The sequence below is a fragment of the Nerophis ophidion genome, linkage group LG01 (assembly GCF_033978795.1).
Source record: "Nerophis ophidion isolate RoL-2023_Sa linkage group LG01, RoL_Noph_v1.0, whole genome shotgun sequence".
NCBI classification, from domain to species: Eukaryota; Metazoa; Chordata; class Actinopteri; order Syngnathiformes; family Syngnathidae; genus Nerophis; species Nerophis ophidion.
Genome location: NC_084611.1, coordinates 12277160 through 12297105, shown reverse-complemented (window position 1 = coordinate 12297105; position 19946 = coordinate 12277160). Strand labels below are relative to the sequence as shown.

General features: G+C 41.2%; 1 protein-coding gene across 1 annotated transcript; it reads left to right on the top strand.

Annotated features, from left to right (window-relative positions):
- Positions 1-5644: 5644 nt before the first annotated feature.
- Positions 5645-14034, top strand: urad (ureidoimidazoline (2-oxo-4-hydroxy-4-carboxy-5-) decarboxylase). Its single transcript, XM_061896190.1, has 2 exons — positions 5645-5915; positions 13576-14034. The coding sequence occupies exons 1-2, from the start codon at positions 5741-5743 to the stop codon at positions 13923-13925; spliced, it is 525 nt and encodes a 174-aa protein (XP_061752174.1). The 5' UTR covers positions 5645-5740; the 3' UTR covers positions 13926-14034.
- The last annotated feature ends 5912 nt before the right edge of the window (positions 14035-19946 follow it).

Sequence of the window (19946 nt, the reverse complement as noted above, 5' to 3'; positions counted from 1 at the left end):
CATAGTGGATCTAACATAATAGTGAGAGTCCAGTCCATACTGGATCTAACATAATAGTGGAAGTCCAGTCCATAGTGGATCTTACATAATAGTGAGAGTCCAGTCCATAGTGGATCTAACATAATAGGGAGAGTTCAGTCCATAGTGGATTTAACATAATAGTGGGAGTCCAGTCCATAATGGATCTAACATAATAGTGTAAGAGTCCAGTCCATAGTGGATCTAACATAATAGTGTAAGAGTCCAGTCCATAGTGGATCTAACATAAAAGTGGGAGTCCAGTCAGTCCGTAGTCGATCCATCATAATATTGTGAGACTCCAGTCCATAGCGGATCTAACATAATATTGTGAGAGTCCAGTCTATAGTGGATCTAACATAATAGTGAGAGTCCAGTCCGTAGTGGATCTAACATAATATTGTGAGAATTCTAGCATTCCAGTCCTTGTCCAGACCTGTCTCCCATTGATAATGTGTGATGCAATATGAAGCTTAAAATAGCAGAAGGAGACTGTTGAACAACTTAAGTTGTACATTAAGCAAGATTGGGAAATAATTCAACTTCAAAAATGTGTCTCCTCAGTTCCCAAACCTTTACTGAGTGTTGTTAAAAGGAAAGGCCATCTAACACAGTGGTAAAAATGCCCCTCTGACAACTTTTTTGCAATTTTTTGCTGCCATTGAATACTAACTTCATGATTTTTTTCAAAACATTACATATCTTGTCTTTGCAGTCTATTCAATTAAATATAAGTTGAAAAAGATTTGCAAATCATTGTATTCTCTTTATATTTACCATGTAGATAAAACATGCACATGCATGCCACTTCTCCAATTTGCCTCTAAAAACATAACTGAGTCAACATTCTAAAGTCTGTTTTTTTGGGGCCAACATGAACCCACACAGGAGGCGTGTCCTAAGTGCGTTGACCTCCCAGCCTTGCACGGTTCTCTCCCGGAGAACAACATGGAACTCTCCAGGGTCAACCAACTCTCCTACGAGGACTTTGTCGCCACCTTCGGCAACGTGGTGGAGAAATGTCCCATCGTGGCCGCAGCTGTGTGGGCCCGGCGACCCTTCGGCAGCATCGACGCCTTGGAGGACGCCATCGGGGACTTCATTGACGCTTTGCCCGAGTCAGGTGAGTGGCACACTTCTACCTGGTCACCTGATCAAACCACTTCTTTCACCCCTTCTCCACTTTTAGTCAAAACGTTTACATACACTTGTAAAGAACATAATGTCAAAGCTGTCTTGAGTTTCCAATAATTTCCATAACTCTTACTTTTTTGTGATAGAGTGATTGGAGCACATAAAAAACATTCATGAAGTTTGGTTCTTTTATGAATTTACTATGGCTCTACTGAAAATTTGCTGGGTCAAAAGTATAAATACAGCAATGTTGATATTTGCTTACATGTCCCTTGGCAAATTTCACTTTTGGTAGCCATCCATAAGCTTCTGCTTGAAATTTTTTGTCCACTCCTCTTGACAAAATTGGTGCAGTTCAGCTAAATCTGACATGGACTTGTTTCTTCAGCATTGTCCACACGTTTAAGTCAGGACATTGGGTAGGCCATTCTAAAACCTTAATTCTAGCCCGATTTAGCCATTCCTTTACCACTTTTGATGTGTGTTTGGTGTCATTGTCGTGTTGGAACACCCAACTGCGCCCAAGACCCAACCTTTCGGGCTGATGATTTTAGGTGGTCCTGAAGAATTTGGAGGTAATCCTGGTTTTTTATTGTCCCATTTACTCTCTGTAAAGTACCAGTTACATTGGCAGCAAAACAAGCCCAGAGCATAATACTACTACGACCACCATGCTTGACAGTAGGTTTGGTGTTCCTGGGATTAAAGGCCTCACCTTTTCTCCTCCAAACATATTGCTGGCTATTGTGGCCAAACAGCTGAATTTTTTGTTTTGTTTCCTCCAGAAGGTCTTATTTTTGTCCATGAGATGTCATATATATATATATATAAATATAATTGATATAAATCGCCATGGCAGACTATCGTTTCCATGCCGATGAAGCCAAACACATCTCCACTTTGGTGAGCCTTCGAACGACAGTTTCAATGTCCCATTTACAAATAAGACTACTACTTGGCTAAAATTCACATACCATGGTCAAGTCCAGAACCATTGGACACGATCACATATATAACCATAGTGAATAAGTTACATGTCCCTTGGCAAATTTCACTTTTGGTAGCCATGCACAGGCTTCTGCTTGAATTTTTTTGTCCACTCCTCTTGACAAAATTGGTGCAGTTCGGCTAAATTTGTTGCTTTTCTGACATTGACTTGTTTCTTCAGCATTGTCCACATGTTTAAGTCAGGACATTGGGAAGGCCATTCTAAAACCTTCATTCTAGCCCGATTTAGCCATTTCTTTACCACTTTTGATGTGTGTTTGGGGTCATTGTCCTATTATCTAACATAATAGGGGGAGTCCAGTCCATAGTGGATCTAACATAATAGTGAGAGTCCAGTCCATAGTGGATCTAACATAATAGTGAGAGTCCAGTCAATAGTGGATCTAACATAATTTAGTGACAGTCCAGTCCATAGTGGATCCGACATAATAGTGAGAGTCCAGTCCATACTGGATCTAACATAAAAGTGAGAGTCCAGTCCATACTGGATCTAACATAAAAGTGAGAGTCCAGTCCATAGTGGATCTAACATAAAAGTGAGAGTCCAGTCCATAGTGGATCCAACATAATAGTGAGAGTCCAGTCAATAGTGGATCTAACATAATAGTGTGAGAGTCCAGTCCATAGTGGATCTAACATAATAGTGTGAGAGTCCAGTCCATAGTGGATCTAACATAATAGTGAGAGTCCAGTCCATAGTGGATCTAACATAATAGTGTGAGAATCCAGTCCATAGTGGATCTAACATAATAGTGAGAGTCCACTCCATAGTGGATCTAACATAAAAGTGAGAGTCCAGTCCATAGTGGATCTAACATAATAGTGTGAGAGTCCAGTCCATAGTGGCTCTAACATAATAGTGTGAGAGTCCAGTCCATAGTGGATCTAACATAATAGTGGGAGTCCAGTCCATAGTGGATCTAACATAATAGTGAGAGTCCAGTCCATACTGGATCAAACATAATAGTAAGAGTCCAGTCCATAGTGGATCTAACATAATAGTGGGAGTCCAGTCCATAGTGGATCTAACATAATAATGGAAGTCCAGTCCATAGTGGATCTAACATAATAGTGAGAGTCCAGTCCATAGTGGATCTAACATAAAAGTGAGAGTCCAGTCCATAGTGGATCTAACATAATAGTGTGAGAGTCCAGTCCATAGTGGCTCTAACATAATAGTAAGAGTCCAGTCCATAGTGGATCTAACATAATAGTGGGAGTCCAGTCCATAGTGGATCTAACATAATAGTGAGAGTCCAGTCCATAGTGGATCTAACATAAAAGTGAGAGTCCAGTCCATAGTGGATCTAACATAATAGTGTGAGAGTCCAGTCCATAGTGGATCTAACATAATAGTAAGAGTCCAGTCCATAGTGGATCTAACATAATAGTGGGAGTCCAGTCCATAGTGGATCTAACATAATAGTGAGAGTCCAGTCCATAGTGGATCTAACATAATAGGGGGAGTCCAGTCCATAGTGGATCTAACATAATAGTGTGAGAGTCCAGTCCATAGTGGAGCTAACATAATAGTGTGAGAGTCCAGTCCATAGTGGATCTAACATAATAGTGAGAGTCCAGTCCATACTGGATCTAACATAATAGTGAGAGTCCAGTCCATAGTGGATCTAACATAATAGTAAGAGTCCAGTCCATAGTGGATCTAACATAATAGTGGGAGTCCAGTCCATAGTGGATCTAACATCATAGTAAGAGTCCAGTCCATAGTGGATCTAACATAATAGGGAGAGTCCAGTCCATAGTGGATCTAACATAATAGTGAGAGTCCAGTCCATAGTGGATCTAACATAATAGTGTGAGAGTCCAGTCCATTGTGGATCTAACATAATAGTGGGACAGTCCAGTCCATAGTGGATCTAATATAATAGTGTGAGAGTCCAGTCCATTGTGGATCTAACATAATAGTGGGACAGTCCAGTCCATAGTGGATCTAACATCATAGTAAGAGTCCAGTCCATAGTGGATCCAACATAATAGGGAGAGTCCAGTCCATAGTGGATCTAACATAATAGTAAGAGTCCAGTCCATAGTGGATCTAACATAATAGTAAGAGTCCAGTCCATAGTGGATCTAACATAATAGGGAGAGTCCAGTCCATAGTGGATCTAACATAATAGTGTGAGAGTCCAGTCCACAGTGGATCTAACATAATAGTGTGAGAGTCCAGTCCATAGTGGATCTAACATAATAGTAAGAGTCCAGTCCATAGTGGATCTAACATGATAGTTAGAGTCCAGTCCATAGTGGATCTAACATAATAGTAAGAGTCCAGTCCATAGTGGATCTAACATTATAGTGAGAGTCCAGTCCATAGCGGATCTCACATAATATTGTGAGAGTCCAGTCCATAGTGGATCTAACATAATAGTGGAAGTCCAGTCCACAGTGGATCTTACATAATAGTGTGAGAGTCCAGTCCATAGTGGATCCAACATAATAGTGAGAGTCCAGTCCATAGTGCATCTAACATAATAGTGAGAGTCCAGTCCATAGTGGATCTAACATAATAGTGAGAGTCCAGTCCATAGTGGATCTAACATAATTGTGACTGTCCAGTCCATAGTGGATCTAACATAATAGTGAGAGTCCAGTCCATACTGGATCTAACATAATAGTGGAAGTCCAGTCCATAGTGGATCTTACATAATAGTGAGAGTCCAGTCCATAGTGGATCTAACATAATAGGGAGAGTTCAGTCCATAGTGGATTTAACATAATAGTGGGAGTCCAGTCCATAATGGATCTAACATAATAGTGTAAGAGTCCAGTCCATAGTGGATCTAACATAATAGTGTAAGAGTCCAGTCCATAGTGGATCTAACATAAAAGTGGGAGTCCAGTCAGTCCGTAGTCGATCCATCATAATATTGTGAGACTCCAGTCCATAGTGGATCTAACATAATATTGTGAGAGTCCAGTCCATAGTGGATCTAACATAATAGTGAGAGTCCAGTCTATAGTGGATCTAACATAATAGTGAGAGTCCAGTCCGTAGTGGATCTAACATAATATTGTGAGAATTCTAGCATTCCAGTCCTTGTCCAGACCTGTCCCCCATTGATAATGTGTGATGCAATATGAAGCTTAAAATAGCAGAAGGAGACTGTTGAACAACTTAAGTTGTACATTAAGCAAGATTGGGAAATAATTCAACTTCAAAAATGTGTCTCCTCAGTTCCCAAACCTTTACTGAGTGTTGTTAAAAGGAAAGGCCATCTAACACAGTGGTAAAAATGCCCCTCTGACAACTTTTTTGCAATTTGTTGCTGCCATTGAATACTAACTTTATGATTTTTTGCAAAACATTACATATCTTGTCATTGCAGTCTATTCAATTAAATATAAGTTGAAAAAGATTTGCAAATCATTGTATTCTCTTTATATTTACCATGTAGATAAAACATGCACATGCATGCCACTTCTCCAATTTGCCTCTAAAAACATGACTGAGTCAACATTCTAAAGTCTGTTTTTTTGGGGCCAACATGAACCCACACAGGAGGCGTGTCCTAAGTGCGTTGACCTCCCAGCCTTGCACGGTTCTCTCCCGGAGAACAACATGGAACTCTCCAGGGTCAACCAACTCTCCTACGAGGACTTTGTCGCCACCTTCGGCAACGTGGTGGAGAAATGTCCCATCGTGGCCGCAGCTGTGTGGGCCCGGCGACCCTTCGGCAGCATCGACGCCTTGGAGGACGCCATCGGGGACTTCATTGACGCTTTGCCCGAGTCAGGTGAGTGGCACACTTCTACCTGGTCACCTGATCAAACCACTTCTTTCACCCCTTCTCCACTTTTAGTCGAAACGTTTACATACACTTGTAAAGAACGTAATGTCAAAGCTGTCTTAAGTTTCCAATAATTTCCACAACTCTTACTTTTTTGTGATAGAGTGATTGGAGCACATACTTCCATCCATTTTCTACCGCTTATTCCCTTTCGGGGTCGCGGGGGGCGCTGGCGCCTATCTCAGCTACAATCGGGCGGAAGGTGGGGTACACCCTGGACAAGTCACCACCTCATCGCAGGGCGGACACAGATAGACAGACAACTTTCACACTCACATTCACACACTAGGGCCAATTTAGTGTTGCCAATCAACCTATCCCCAGGTGCACATACTTGTTGGTCACAAAAAACATTCATGAAGTTTGGTTCTTTTATCAATCAATCAATGTTTACTTATATAGCCCTAAATCACTAGTGTCTCAAAGGGCTGCACAAACCACCACGACATCCTCGGTAGGCCCACATAAGGGCAAGGAAAACTCACACCCAGTGGGACGTCGGTGACAATGATGACTATGAGAACCTTAGAGAGGAGGAAAGCAATGGATGTCGAGCGGGTCTAACATGATACTGTGAAAGTTCAATCCACAATGGATCCAACACAGTCGCGAGAGTCCAGTCCAAAGCGGATCCAACACAGCAGCGAGAGTCCCGTTCACAGCGGAGCCAGCAGGAAACCATCCCAAGCGGAGGCGGATCAGCAGCGCAGAGATGTCCCCAGCCGATACACAGGCAAGCAGTACATGGCCACCGGATCGGACCGAGAGTGGGACATAGTGGAAAAAGAAAAGAAACGGCAGATCAACTGGTCTAAAAAGGGAGTCTATTTAAAGGCTAGAGTATACAAATGAGTTTTAAGGTGAGACTTAAATGCTTCTACTGAGGTAGCATCTCGAACTGTTACCGGGAGGGCATTCCAGAGTACTGGAGCCCGAAATGAAAACGCTCTATAGCCCGCAGACTTTTTTTGGGCTTTGGGAATCACTAATAAGCCGGAGTCCTTTGAACGCAGATTTCTTGCCGGGACATATGGTACAATACAATCGGCAAGATAGGCTGGAGCTAGACCGTGTAGTATTTTATACGTAAGTAGTAAAACCTTAAAGTCACATCTTAAGTGCACAGGAAGCCAGTGCAGGTGAGCCAGTACAGGCGTAATGTGATCAAACTTTCTTGTTCTTGTCAAAAGTCTAGCAGCCGCATTTTGTACCAACTGTAATCTTTTAATGCTAGACATGGGGAGACCCGAAAATAATACGTTACAGTAATCGAGGCGAGACGTAACAAACGCATGGATAATGATCTCAGCGTCTTGAATTTACTATGGCTCTACTGAAAATTTGCTGGGTCAAAAGTATAAATACAGCAATGTTGATATTTGCTTACATGTCCCTTGGCAAATTTCACTTTTGGTAGCCATCCATAAGCTTCTGCTTGAAATTTTTTGTCCACTCCTCTTGACAAAATTGGTGCAGTTCAGCTAAATCTGACATGGACTTGTTTCTTCAGCATTGTCCACACGTTTAAGTCAGGACATTGGGTAGGCCATTCTAAAACCTTAATTCTAGCCCGATTTAGCCATTCCTTTACCTCTTTTGATGTGTGTTTGGTGTCATTGTCCTGTTGGAACACCCAACTGCGCCCAAGACCCAACCTTTCGGGCTGATGATTTTAGGTGGTCCTGAAGAATTTGGAGGTAATCCTGGTTTTTTATTGTCCCATTTACTCTCTGTAAAGTACCAGTTACATTGGCAGCAAAACAAGCCCAGAGCATAATACTACTACCACCACCATGCTTGACAGTAGGTTTGGTGTTCCTGGGATTAAAGGCCTCTTCTTTTCTCCTCCAAACATATTGCTGGCTATTGTGGCCAAACAGCTGAATTTTTTGTTTTGTTTCCTCCAGAAGGTCTTATTTTTGTCCATGAGATGTCATATATATATATATAATTGATATAAATCGCCATGGCAGACTATCGTTTCCATGCCGATGAAGCCAAACACATCTCCACTTTGGTGAGCCTTCGAACGACAGTTTCAATGTCCCATTTACAAATAAGACTACTACTTGGCTAAAATTCACATACCATGGTCAAGTCCAGAACCATTGGACGCGATCACATATATAACCATAGTGAATAAGTTACATGTCCCTTGGCAAATTTCACTTTTGGTAGCCATCCACAGGCTTCTGCTTGAATTTTTTTGTCCACTCCTCTTGACAAAATTGGTGCAGTTCGGCTAAATGTGTTGATTTTCTGACATGGACTTGTTTCTTCGGCATTGTCCACACGTTTAAGTCAGGACATTGGGAAGGCCATTCTAAAACCTTAATCCTAGCCCGATTTAGCCATTTCTTTATCACTTTTGATGTGTGTTTGGGGTCATTGTCCTATTATCTAACATAATAGGGGGGGTCCAGTCCATAGTGGATCTAACATAATAGTGAGAGTCCAGTCCATAGTGGATCTAACATAATAGTGAGAGTCCAGTCAATAGTGGATCTAAAATAATAGTGTGAGAGTCCAGTCCATAGTGGATCTAACATAATAGTGTGAGAGTCCAGTCCATAGTGGATCTAACATAATAGTGAGAGTCCAGTCCATAGTGGATCTAACATAATAGTGAGAGTCCAGTCCATAGTGGATATAACATAATAGGGAGAGTCCAGTCCATAGTGGATCTGACATAATAGTGTGAGAGTCCAGTCAATAGTGGATCTAACATAATTTAGTGAGAGTCCAGTCCATAGTGGATCTAACATAATAGTGAGAGTCCAGTCCATAGTGGATATAACATAATAGGGAGAGTCCAGTCCATAGTGGATCTGACATAATGGTGTGAGAGTCCAGTCAATAGTGGATCTAACATAATTTAGTGAGAGTCCAGTCCATAGTGGATCTAACATAAAAGTGAGAGTCCAGTCCATAGTGGATCTAACATAATAGTGTGAGAGTCCAGTCCATAGTGGATCTAACATAATAGTGAGAGTCCAGTCCATAGTGGATCTAACATAATAGTGGGAGTCCAGTCCATAGTGGATCTAACATAATAGTGAGAGTCCAGTCCATAGTGGAGCTAACATAATAGTGAGAGTCCAGTCCATACTGGATCTAACATAATAGTGAGAGTCCAGTCCATAGTGGATCTAACATAATAGTAAGAGTCCAGTCCATAGTGGATCTAACATAATAGTGGGAGTCCAGTCCATAGTGGATCTAACATAATAATGGAAGTCCAGTCCATAGTGGATCTAACATAATAATGGAAGTCCAGTCCATAGTGGATCTAACATAATAGTGAGAGTCCAGTCCACAGTGGATCTAACATAAAAGTGAGAGTCCAGTCCACAGTGGATCTAACATAATAGTGTGAGAGTCCAGTCCATAGTGGCTCTAACATAATAGTAAGAGTCCAGTCCATAGTGGATCTAACATAATAGTGGGAGTCCAGTCCATAGTGGATCTAACATAATAATGGAAGTCCAGTCCATAGTGGATCTAACATAATAATGGAAGTCCAGTCGATAGTGGATCTAACATAATAGTGAGAGTCCAGTCCATAGTGAATCTAACATAATAGTGAGAATCCAGTCCATAGTGGATCTTTTCTCCTCTAAACATATTGCTGGGTATTATGGTCAAACAGCTAATTTATTGTAGTATCTGACCACAGAACTTTCCTCTAGAACAGTGGTTCTCAACCTTTTTTCAGTGATGTCACCCCTGTGAACATTTTTTTAATTCAAGTACCCTCTAATCCAGGGGTGTCAAACTCAAATACAGAGTGGGCCAACATTTAAAACTGAACGAAGGGACCCAAACAAGTTTTGCATCTAATATTGACCAAGCAAGGCTTATATAACTTTATAGTGCATGCAAAATCGAGTTTTAAATAATAATAATTAAAAAATATCAATGGCATATCAAATAAAATAAAAATACAAATTGAAAGCCTCTTTTCGGCGGCGGGTTTGAGTTGGGGCGGGGTTTGTTGGTAGCGGGGGTGTATATTGTAGCGTCCCGGAAGAGTTAATGATGCAAGGGGTTCTGGGTATTTGTTCGGTTGTGTTACGGTGTGGATGTTCTCCCGAAATGTGTTTGTCATTCTTGTTTGCTGTGGGTTCACAGTGTGGCGTATATTTGTAACAGTGTTAAAGTTGTTTATACGGCCACCCTCAGTGTGACCTGTATGGCTGTTGACCAAGTATGCCTTGCATTCACTTGTGTGTGTGTATGAGCCGCACATATTATGTGAGTGGGCCGGCATGCTGTTTTTATGGAAGAAAATCGGACGTGGCGACATGTAGAGAATGCCAAAAGCAGAGCTTTTACGGCCCGCCCCCAATATTATTGTCCGGGTGGAAATCGGGAGAAATTCGGGAGGGGCACTGAACTTCGGGAGTCTCCCGGGAAAATCGGGAGGGTTGACGAGTATGAGTATTAGCGGTGAATGCGGTGTTACAGCGGCGAGTCAGCTCTAATGTTAATTCGATATTGCCTCAAGGGCCAAATGAAATTACACGGCGGGCCAAATTTGGCCCGCCGGCCAGAGTTTGACACCCATGCTCTAATGCATTACCATGAATTGATTTACATGGACCGCGACTTAGACAAGTTGAAAAACTTATTCGGGTGTTGCCATTTAGTGGTCAATTGTACGGAATATGTACTGTACTGTGCAATCTACTAATAAAAGTTTCAATCAATCAATCAGAGCAAAGCATTGTTGGTTGAAAAAAAGAGATAAAGCAGTAAAATACAGCACTATGTCATCAGTTTCTGATTTATTAAATTGTATAACAGTGCAAACTATTGCTCATTTGTAGTGGTCTTTCTTGAACTAGTTGGAAAAAAAGATATAAAAGTAACTAAAAACTTGTTGAAAAATAAACAAGTGATTCAATTATAAATAAAGATTTATCATGAATGTGTGTAGCTATATATATATATATATATATATATATATATACATATATATATATAGCCGCTGCTCCTCCACATCGAGAGGAGCCAGATGAGGTGGTTCGGGCATCTGGTCAGGATGCCGCCCGAACGGCTCCCGAGGGAGGTGTTTAGGGCACGTCCAACCAGCAGGAGACCACGGGGAAGACCCAGGACACGTTGGGAAGACTATGTCTCCCGGCTGGCCTGGGAACGCCTCGGGATCCCCCGGGAAGAGCTAGACGAAGTGGCTGGGGAGAGGGAAGTCTGGGCTTCCCTGCTTAGGCTACTGCCCCCGCGACCCGACCTCGGAGAAGCGGAAGAAGATGGATGGATGGATATATATATATGTCTTGATTGGATTATCCAGAGAATAGTGCTCGATACCGTGGTAGAGCGCAATATGTATGTGGGAAAAATCACAAGACTACTTCATCTCTACAGAACTGTTTCATGAGGGGTTCCCTCAATCATCAGGAGAAAAGTTTCAATCATCAGGAGAAAAATCTCCTGATGATTGAGGGAACCCCTCATGAAACAGTTCTGTAGAGATGAAGTAGTCTTGTGATTTTTCCCACACACACATTTGTATATATATATATATATATATATATATATATATATATATATATATATATATATATATATATATATATACATATATACATATATATATATATATGTATATATATATACATATATACATATATATGTGTACATATGTATTTTTTTTTCCAAGATTACATGTTTAAAAATAAGTTTTCGGCCATCTCTGTGATACCAGAAGGAGACTGTTGAACAACTTAAGCTGTACATCAAGCAAGAATGGGAAATCATTCCACTTCAAAAAATGTGTCTCCTCAGTTCCCAAACCTTTACTCATCTAAGATGGACTGATGCCAAGCGGAAAAGTGTTTTGTGGTCTGACGAGTCCACATTTCATATCGTTTTTGGAAACTGTGGACGTTGTGTCCTCCAGACCAAAGAGGAAAAGAACCATCCGGATTGTTCTAGGCGCAAAGTGTAAAAGGCAGCATCTGTGATGGTATGGGGGTGTATTAGTGCCCAAGGCAGGGGTAAACTTACACATCTGTGAAGGCACCATTAATGCTGAACGGTACATACAGCATTTGGAGCAACATATGTTGCCATCCAAGCAAGCTCTTTTTCATTGACGCCCCTGCTTATTTCAGCAAGACAATGCCAAACCACATGATACAACAGCGTGGCTTCGTAGTAAAATAGTGCGGGTACTTTCCTGGCCCGCCTGCAGTCCAGACCTGTCCCCCATTGAAAATGTGTGGTGCAATATGAAGCATAAAATAGCCGAAGGAGACTTTTGAACAACTTAAGCTGTACATTAAGCAAGAATGGGAAAGAATTCCACTTCAAAATTGTGTCTCCTCAGTTCCCAAACCTTTACTGAGTGTTGTTAAAAAAAAAGGCCATGTAACACAGTGGTAAAAATGCCCCCTGTGACAACATTTTTGCAATGTGTTGCTGCCATTCAATTCTAAGTTAATGATTATTTGCAAATACTCAAAGCAGATTTATTTCCAACGATAAAGTCAACGAAATCACAAAGGTGACTTTTGTTGATGTTATTGACCTATGTGCTAATCAGACATATTTGGTCGCAGCATGACTGCCAGCTAATCGATGCTAACATGCTATTTAGGCTAGCTGTATGTACATTTGTAGCTGTATTTGCATCCAGCGTTTCCCTCCACCCACATTTAATGCCAAACAAACACTTACCAATCGACAGATTTAAGTTTCTCCAGTGTCAATGCGAAAGTCCCGATCGTTTGGTCCGCACATTTTACCGGCGATGCTAAGGCAGACATGGCCGAATAGCGTCAATAGCTATTCGCTCAATAGCTTCAGTTTCTTCTTCAATTTCGTTTTCGCTATCTGCCTCCATACTCCAACCATCTGTTTCAATACATGCGTAATCTGTTGAATCGCTTAAGCCGCTGAAATCTGAGTCTGAATCCGAGCTAATGTCGCTATATCTTGCTGTGGTATCCGCCATGTTGTTTGTATTGGCATCACTGGATGACCTCACAGGAAAATGGACGGGGGCTTCGCAGATAGCGAAAATCAGTCACTTTAAAGCCTTTTTTCGGGATATTCCGGGATGGGTAAAATTTTGAAAAAAATAAGTTTCTCAGTTGGAACATTAAATATCTTGTCTTTGCAGTCCATTCAATTGACTATAAGTTGAAAAGGATTTGCAATTCATTGTATTCTGTTTTTATTTACCATTGCCACTATGGATTGAACTTTCACGGTATCATGTTAGACCCGCTCGGTCCCCTGGAGGGGGGGGGTTGCCCACATATGAGGTCCTCTCCAAGGTTTCTCATAGTCATCATTGTCACTGGCGTCCCACTGGGTGTGAATTCTCCCTGCCCACTGGGTGTGAGTTTTCCTTGCCCTTATGTGGGTTCTTCCGAGGATGTCGTAGTCGTAATGGTTTGTACAGTCCTTTGAGACATTTGTGATTTAGGGCTATATAAATAAACATTGATTGATTGATTGATTGATTGATTGATTTACACAACATGCCAGCTTCACTGGTTTTGGAGTTTGCATAAAATCTCATTATTGTTAGCCACATTTGTTGAGCCATTTGCAGATAAAGCATATTTGTGTCCAGGTAAAGAGGGCATCCTCCGGTGCCACCCGGATCTGGCCGGTCGGGACCTCCGGGTGGGCACGCTGACCCAGGAGTCCCTAAAGGAACAGGCCAACGTGGGCTTGGACGCGCTGACCTCCGAGGAGGCCTCCAGCATGGCGCGGCTCAACGAGGACTACAAGGCGCACTTTGGCTTCCCGTTCGTCATCTGCGCCCGCATGAACGACAAGCCCGACATCTTCCGGCAGATGCGCGCCCGCATGGCCAACGGGCGGGCGGCGGAGAGAGAGCGCGGCATCGAGGAGGTCAAGAAAATATGTCGCCTGCGTCTCGGGGACCTCGTGCACGCTGACGCTCGAGTCACATTGTAGCCTCACAAGGTCCACCAAAAGGCTTTTATTTCCAAAAGAAGATCTGGCAGCTCAGTAACAAAAGAGCAAGGAAAAATGTGCTTGTTTTTTAAAAGTTTTTGCCAAAGTCTTTGTGTTTTTGCATGGTTTATCTGTGCCAACTGGCGTGAAAAATTGACTACTTTTTAGTGAAGTGTGAAGTGAATTATATTTATATAGCGCTTTTCTCTAGTGACTCAAAGCGCTTTACATAGTGAAACCCAATATCTAAGTTACATTTAAACCAGTGTGGGTGGTACTGGGAGCAGGTGGGTAAAGTGTCTTGCCCAAGGACACAACGGCAGTGACTAGGATGGCGGAAGCGGGAATTGAACTTGCAACCCTCAAGTTGCTGGCACGGCCACTCTACCAACCGAGCTATACCGAGCTACCACCTTCCATTTTTCTGTGACGTCATACAGTGCTGCCAATACAAACAACATGGCGGATACCACAGCAAGATATAGCGACATTAGTTCGGATTCAGACTCAGATTTCAGCGGTTTCAGCGATTCAACAGGTTACACATGTATTGAAACGGATAGTTGGAGTATGGAGGCAGATAGCGAAAACGAAATTGAAGAAATTTGAGCTATTGAGCGAATAGCTATTGACGCTATTCGGCCATGTCTGCCTTAGCACCGCTGCAGCAACTAAAATCCGTCGATTGGTAAGTGTTTGTTTGGCATTAAATGTGGGTGGAGGGAAACGCTGGATGCAAATAGTACGGGAACATTATCACCAAACCACAATATATACCTTGATGTTGCAGAAAAAAGACCATATATTTTGTTAACCGATTTCCTTACTCTAAATGGGTGAATTTTGTCGAATTAAACGCCTTTCTATTATTTGTTTCCGGATCGATGACGTCAACGCCATTTTCTCAAACACATTACACCATGAATTGATTAACGTGGACCCCGACTTAAACAAGTTGAAAAACTTATTCGGGTGTTACCATTTAGTGGTCAATTGTACGGAATATGTACTGTACTGTGCAATCTACTAATAAAAGTATCAATCAATCAATCAATCAATCAAACACGCAGCAAGTCAAATCAGCTCTGTTATTTTCCGGTTTTTTCCACTGTTTTCCGGTACCTTGGAGACATCGTGCCTCGTCGGTGTGTTGTCGGAGAATGTAACAACACGATCAGGGACGGATTCAAGTTGATTTACGTAGAATGCGCATCGATTAGCACGCCATGCTAATCGATGCTAACATGCTATTTAAGGCTAGCTGTATGTACATAGGCTTCACGGTGGCAGAGGGGTTAGTGCGTCTGCCTCACAATACGAAGGTCCTGCAGTCCTGGGTTCAAATCCAGGCTCGGCATCTTTCTGTGTGGAGTTTGCATGTTCTCCCCGTGAATGCGTGGGTTCCCTCCGGGTACTCCGGCTTCCTCCCACTTCAAAAGACATGCACCTGGGGATAGGTTGATTGGCAACACTAAATTGGCCCTAGTGTGTGAATGTGAGTGTGAATGTTGTCTGTCTATCTGTGTTGGCCCTGCGATGAGGTGGCGACTTGTCCAGGGTGTACCCCGCCTTCCGCCCGATTGTAGCTGAGATAGGCGCCAGCGCCCCCCGCGACCCCGAAAGGGAATAAGCGGTAGAAAATGGATGGATGGATGTATGTACATATTGCATTGTTATTCCTCATTTGTAGCTATATTTGCATCCAGCCTTTCCCTCCATCCACATTTAATGCCAAACAAACAACGCCGGATTGTAGTCAGCTGGAGGCGGGTCTTAATGAAATTAAACAATGGATGTCCGCTAACTTTTTGCAACTCAACGCCAAAAAAACGGAAATGCTGATTATCGGTCCTGCTAGACACCGACCTCTATTTAATAATACAACTCTAACATTTGACAACCAAACAACTAAACAAGGCGACTCGGTAAAGAATCTGGGTATTATCTTCGCCCCAGCTCTCTCCTTTGAGTCACACATTAAAAGCGTTACTAAAACGGCCTTTTTTCATCTCCGTAATATCGCTAAAATTCGCTCCATTTTGTCCACTAAAGAGGCTGAGATCATTATCCATGCGTTTGTTACGTCTCGCCTCGATTACTGTAACGTATTATTTTCGGGTCTCCCCATGTCTAGCATTAAAAGATTACAGTTGGTACAAAATGCGGCTGCTAGACTTTTGACAAGAACAAGAAAGTTTGATCACATTACGCCTGTACTGGCTCACCTGCACTGGCTTCCTGTGCACTTAAGATGTGACTTTAAGGTTTTACTACTTACGTATAAAATACTACACGGTCTAGCTCCATCCTATCTTGCCGATTGTATTGTACCATATGTCCCGGCAAGAAATCTGCGTTCAAAGGACTCCGGCTTATTAGTGATTCCCAAAGCCCAAAAAAAGTCTGCTGGCTATAGAGCGTTTTCCGTTCGGGCTCCAGTACTCTGGAATGCCCTCCCGGTAACAGTTCGAGATGCCACCTCAGTAGAAGCATTTAAGTCTCACCTAAAAACTCATTTGTATACTCTAGCCTTTAAATAGACTCCCTTTTTAGACCAGTTGATCTGCCGTTTCTTTTCTTTTTCTTCTATGTCCCACTCTCCCTTGTGGAGGGGGTCCGGTCCGATCCGGTGGCCATGTATGGCTTGCCTGTGTATCGGCTGGGGACATCTCTGCGCTGCTGATCCGCCTCCGCTTGGGATGTTTTCCTGCTGGCTCCGCTGTGAACGGGACTCTCGCTGCTGTGTTGGATCCGCTTTGAACTGTACTCTCGCGACTGTGTTGGATCCATTATGGATTGAACTTTCACAGTATCATGTTAGACCCGCTCGACATCCATTGCTTTCCTCCTCTCCAAGGTTCTCATAGTCATCATTGTCACCGACGTCCCACTGGGTGTGAGTTTTCCTTGCCCTTATGTGGGCCTACCGAGGATGTCGTAGTGGTTCATGTTGTGGTTTGTGCAGCCCTTTGAGACACTAGTGATTTAGGGCTGTATAAGTAAACATTGATTGATTGATAACAAACGACGGATTTAAGTTGCTCCAGTGTCAAGAGATGCGAAAGCCCCTCGTTTGGTCCGCACATTTTACCGGCGATGCTACGACAGACATGGCACAGAGATGAATGGATACCCTGCGACACTCAAAGCAGATGCATTTCCAACGATAAAGTCAACGAAATCAAAAAGGTGACTTTTGTTGATGTTATTGACTTATTTGCTAATCAGACATATTTGGTCGCGGCATGACTGCCAGCTAATCGATGCTAACATGCTATTTAGGCTAGCTGTATGTACATACGTAACTATTCGCATTCAGCGTTTCCCTCCACCCACATTTAATGCCAAACAAACACTTACCAATCGACAGATTTTAGTTGCTGCAGCGGTGCTAAGGCAGACATGGCCGAATAGCGTCAATAGCTATTCGCTCAATAGCTCAAATTTCTTCAATTTCGTTTTCGCTATCTGCCTCCATACTCCAACTATCCGTTTCAATACATGTGTAACCTGTTGAATCGCTGAAACCGCTGAAATCTGAGTCTGAATCCGAACTAATGTCGCTATATCTTGCTGTGGTAGCCGCCATGTTGTTTGTATTGGCAGCACTGTATGACGTCACAGAAAAATGGAAGGTGGCTTCGCAAATAACGAAAATCAGGCACTTTAAAAGCCTTTTTTCGGGGTATTCCGGGATGGTTAAAATTTTGAAAAAAAACTTCGAAAAATAAAATAAGCCACTGGCAACTGATTTTTATTGGTTTTAACCCTTCTGAAATTGTGATAATGTTCCCCTTTAAGAGACACCTCCTACTGCAATGATTAAAAAATAAATACGTGTATGACACATATAGCATAAGTAAAATGTTTTATTACAGGGAGGTTGCAAATTCTCTAAAGAACATTACCAGACAAACATGGCGACCTGTGCGTCCGATGGCATGTCCCTGGCCACCACGGGTAGGAAAAACCTCATCATTGTATCCTGGAGTTTTGTTCATTTCATTTTTAGTAAATCAAGTTCATATTAATTCACTTCCATGTGTTATTGTGCCCCTCTGGTTCAACAACAAACTAGGGACGCACCATTTTGGACAAAAGTAAAGTCTATACGTATACTATATTTGGCAATACAGTAGGGCAAAAAAGTATTTAGTCAGCCACCGATTGTGCATGTTCTCCCGCTTAAAATGATGACAGAGGTCTGTAATTTTCATCATAGGTACACTTCAACTGTGAGAGACAGAATGTGAAAAAAAATCCAGGAATTCACATTGTAGGAATTTTAAAGAATTTATATGTAAATTATGGTGGAAAATAAGTATTTGGTCAACCATTCAAAGCTCTCACTGATGGAAGGAGGTTTTGGCTCAAAATCTCACGATACATGGCCCCATTCATTCTTTCCTTAATACGGATCAATCGTCCTGTCCCCTTAGCAGAAAAACAGCCCCAAAACATGATGTTTCCACCCCCATGCTTCACAGTAGGTTTGGTGTTCTTGGGATGCAACTCAGTATTCTTCTTCCTCCAAACACAACGAGTTGAGTCTATACCAAAAAGTTCTATTTTGGTTTCATCTGACCACATGACATTCTCCCAATCCTCTGCTGTATCATCCATGTATCCATTTCTGGAAATTTGGTAGATGTAAATATAAACGGAATACAATGATTTGCAAATCCCTTTCAACCCATATCCAATTGAATGCACTACAAAGACAACATATTTGATGTTCAAACTCATAAACTTTATTTTTTTTTTGAAAATAATAATTAACTTAGAATTTAATGACTGCAACACGTGCCAAAGTAGTTGGGAAAGGACATGTTCACCTCTGTGTTACATCACCTTTTCTTTTTAAAACACTCAATTATATATATATATATATATATATATATATATATATATGGTTATAGTGTATGTATATGTAGTTATAGTATATATATTTTATTTGTAGTTTATACATATTTATATTTGGTTATAATGTATCTATATTTCTCAATATATATTCCTTCTCAAATGTCTATGCGACGTCAAGGCTTGGTTAGCCCAGAATTTTTTAAATAATGAATGAGGGAAAAACAGAAATTTTTGTTTTTGGTCCGGCCCTCACTGACTTGGGACCCTTGCAAAATGATGTGCGTCCCAAGGTCACCAGCCTTGAAGTCAATATAGATAGCAATTTTAAACTTTAAACAGTCCGTCATACAGCATTATTCACATGTGAATAATATAAAGGGTCTATTATGCAGCATTTTTCACATGTGAATAATATAAAGGGTCTATTATGCAGCATTTTTCACATGTGAATAATATGAATACAGTCTGTTATATAGCATTATTCACATGTGAATAATATAAATACAGTTTATCATACAGCATTATTCACATGTGAATAATATAAATACAGTCTATCATACAGCATTATTCACATGTGAATAATATAGTCTATTATACAGCATTCTTTACATGTGAATAATGTAAATACAGCCTATTATACAGCATTATCCACATGTGAATAATATAAAGGGTCTATTATACAGCATTATTCACATGTGAATCAAATAAATAGTCTACTATACAGCATTATTCACATGTGAATAATATAAATACAGTCTATTATACAGCATTATTCACATGTGAATCATATAAATAGTCTACTATACAGCATTATTCACATGTGAATAATATAAATACAGTCTTATACAGCATTATTCACATGTGAATCATATAAATAGTCTATTATACAGCATTATTCACATGTGAATAATACAAACACAGTCTATTATACAGCATTATTCACATGTGAATAATATATATACAGTCTATTATACAGCACTATTTACATTTGAATAATATAAATACAGTCCATCATACAGCATTCTTCACATGTGAATAATATAAATACAGTCTATTATATAGCATTATTCACATATGAATAATATAAAAACAGTCTATCGTACAGCATTATTCAAATGTCAATAATATAAATACAGTCTATTATGCAGCATTATTCAC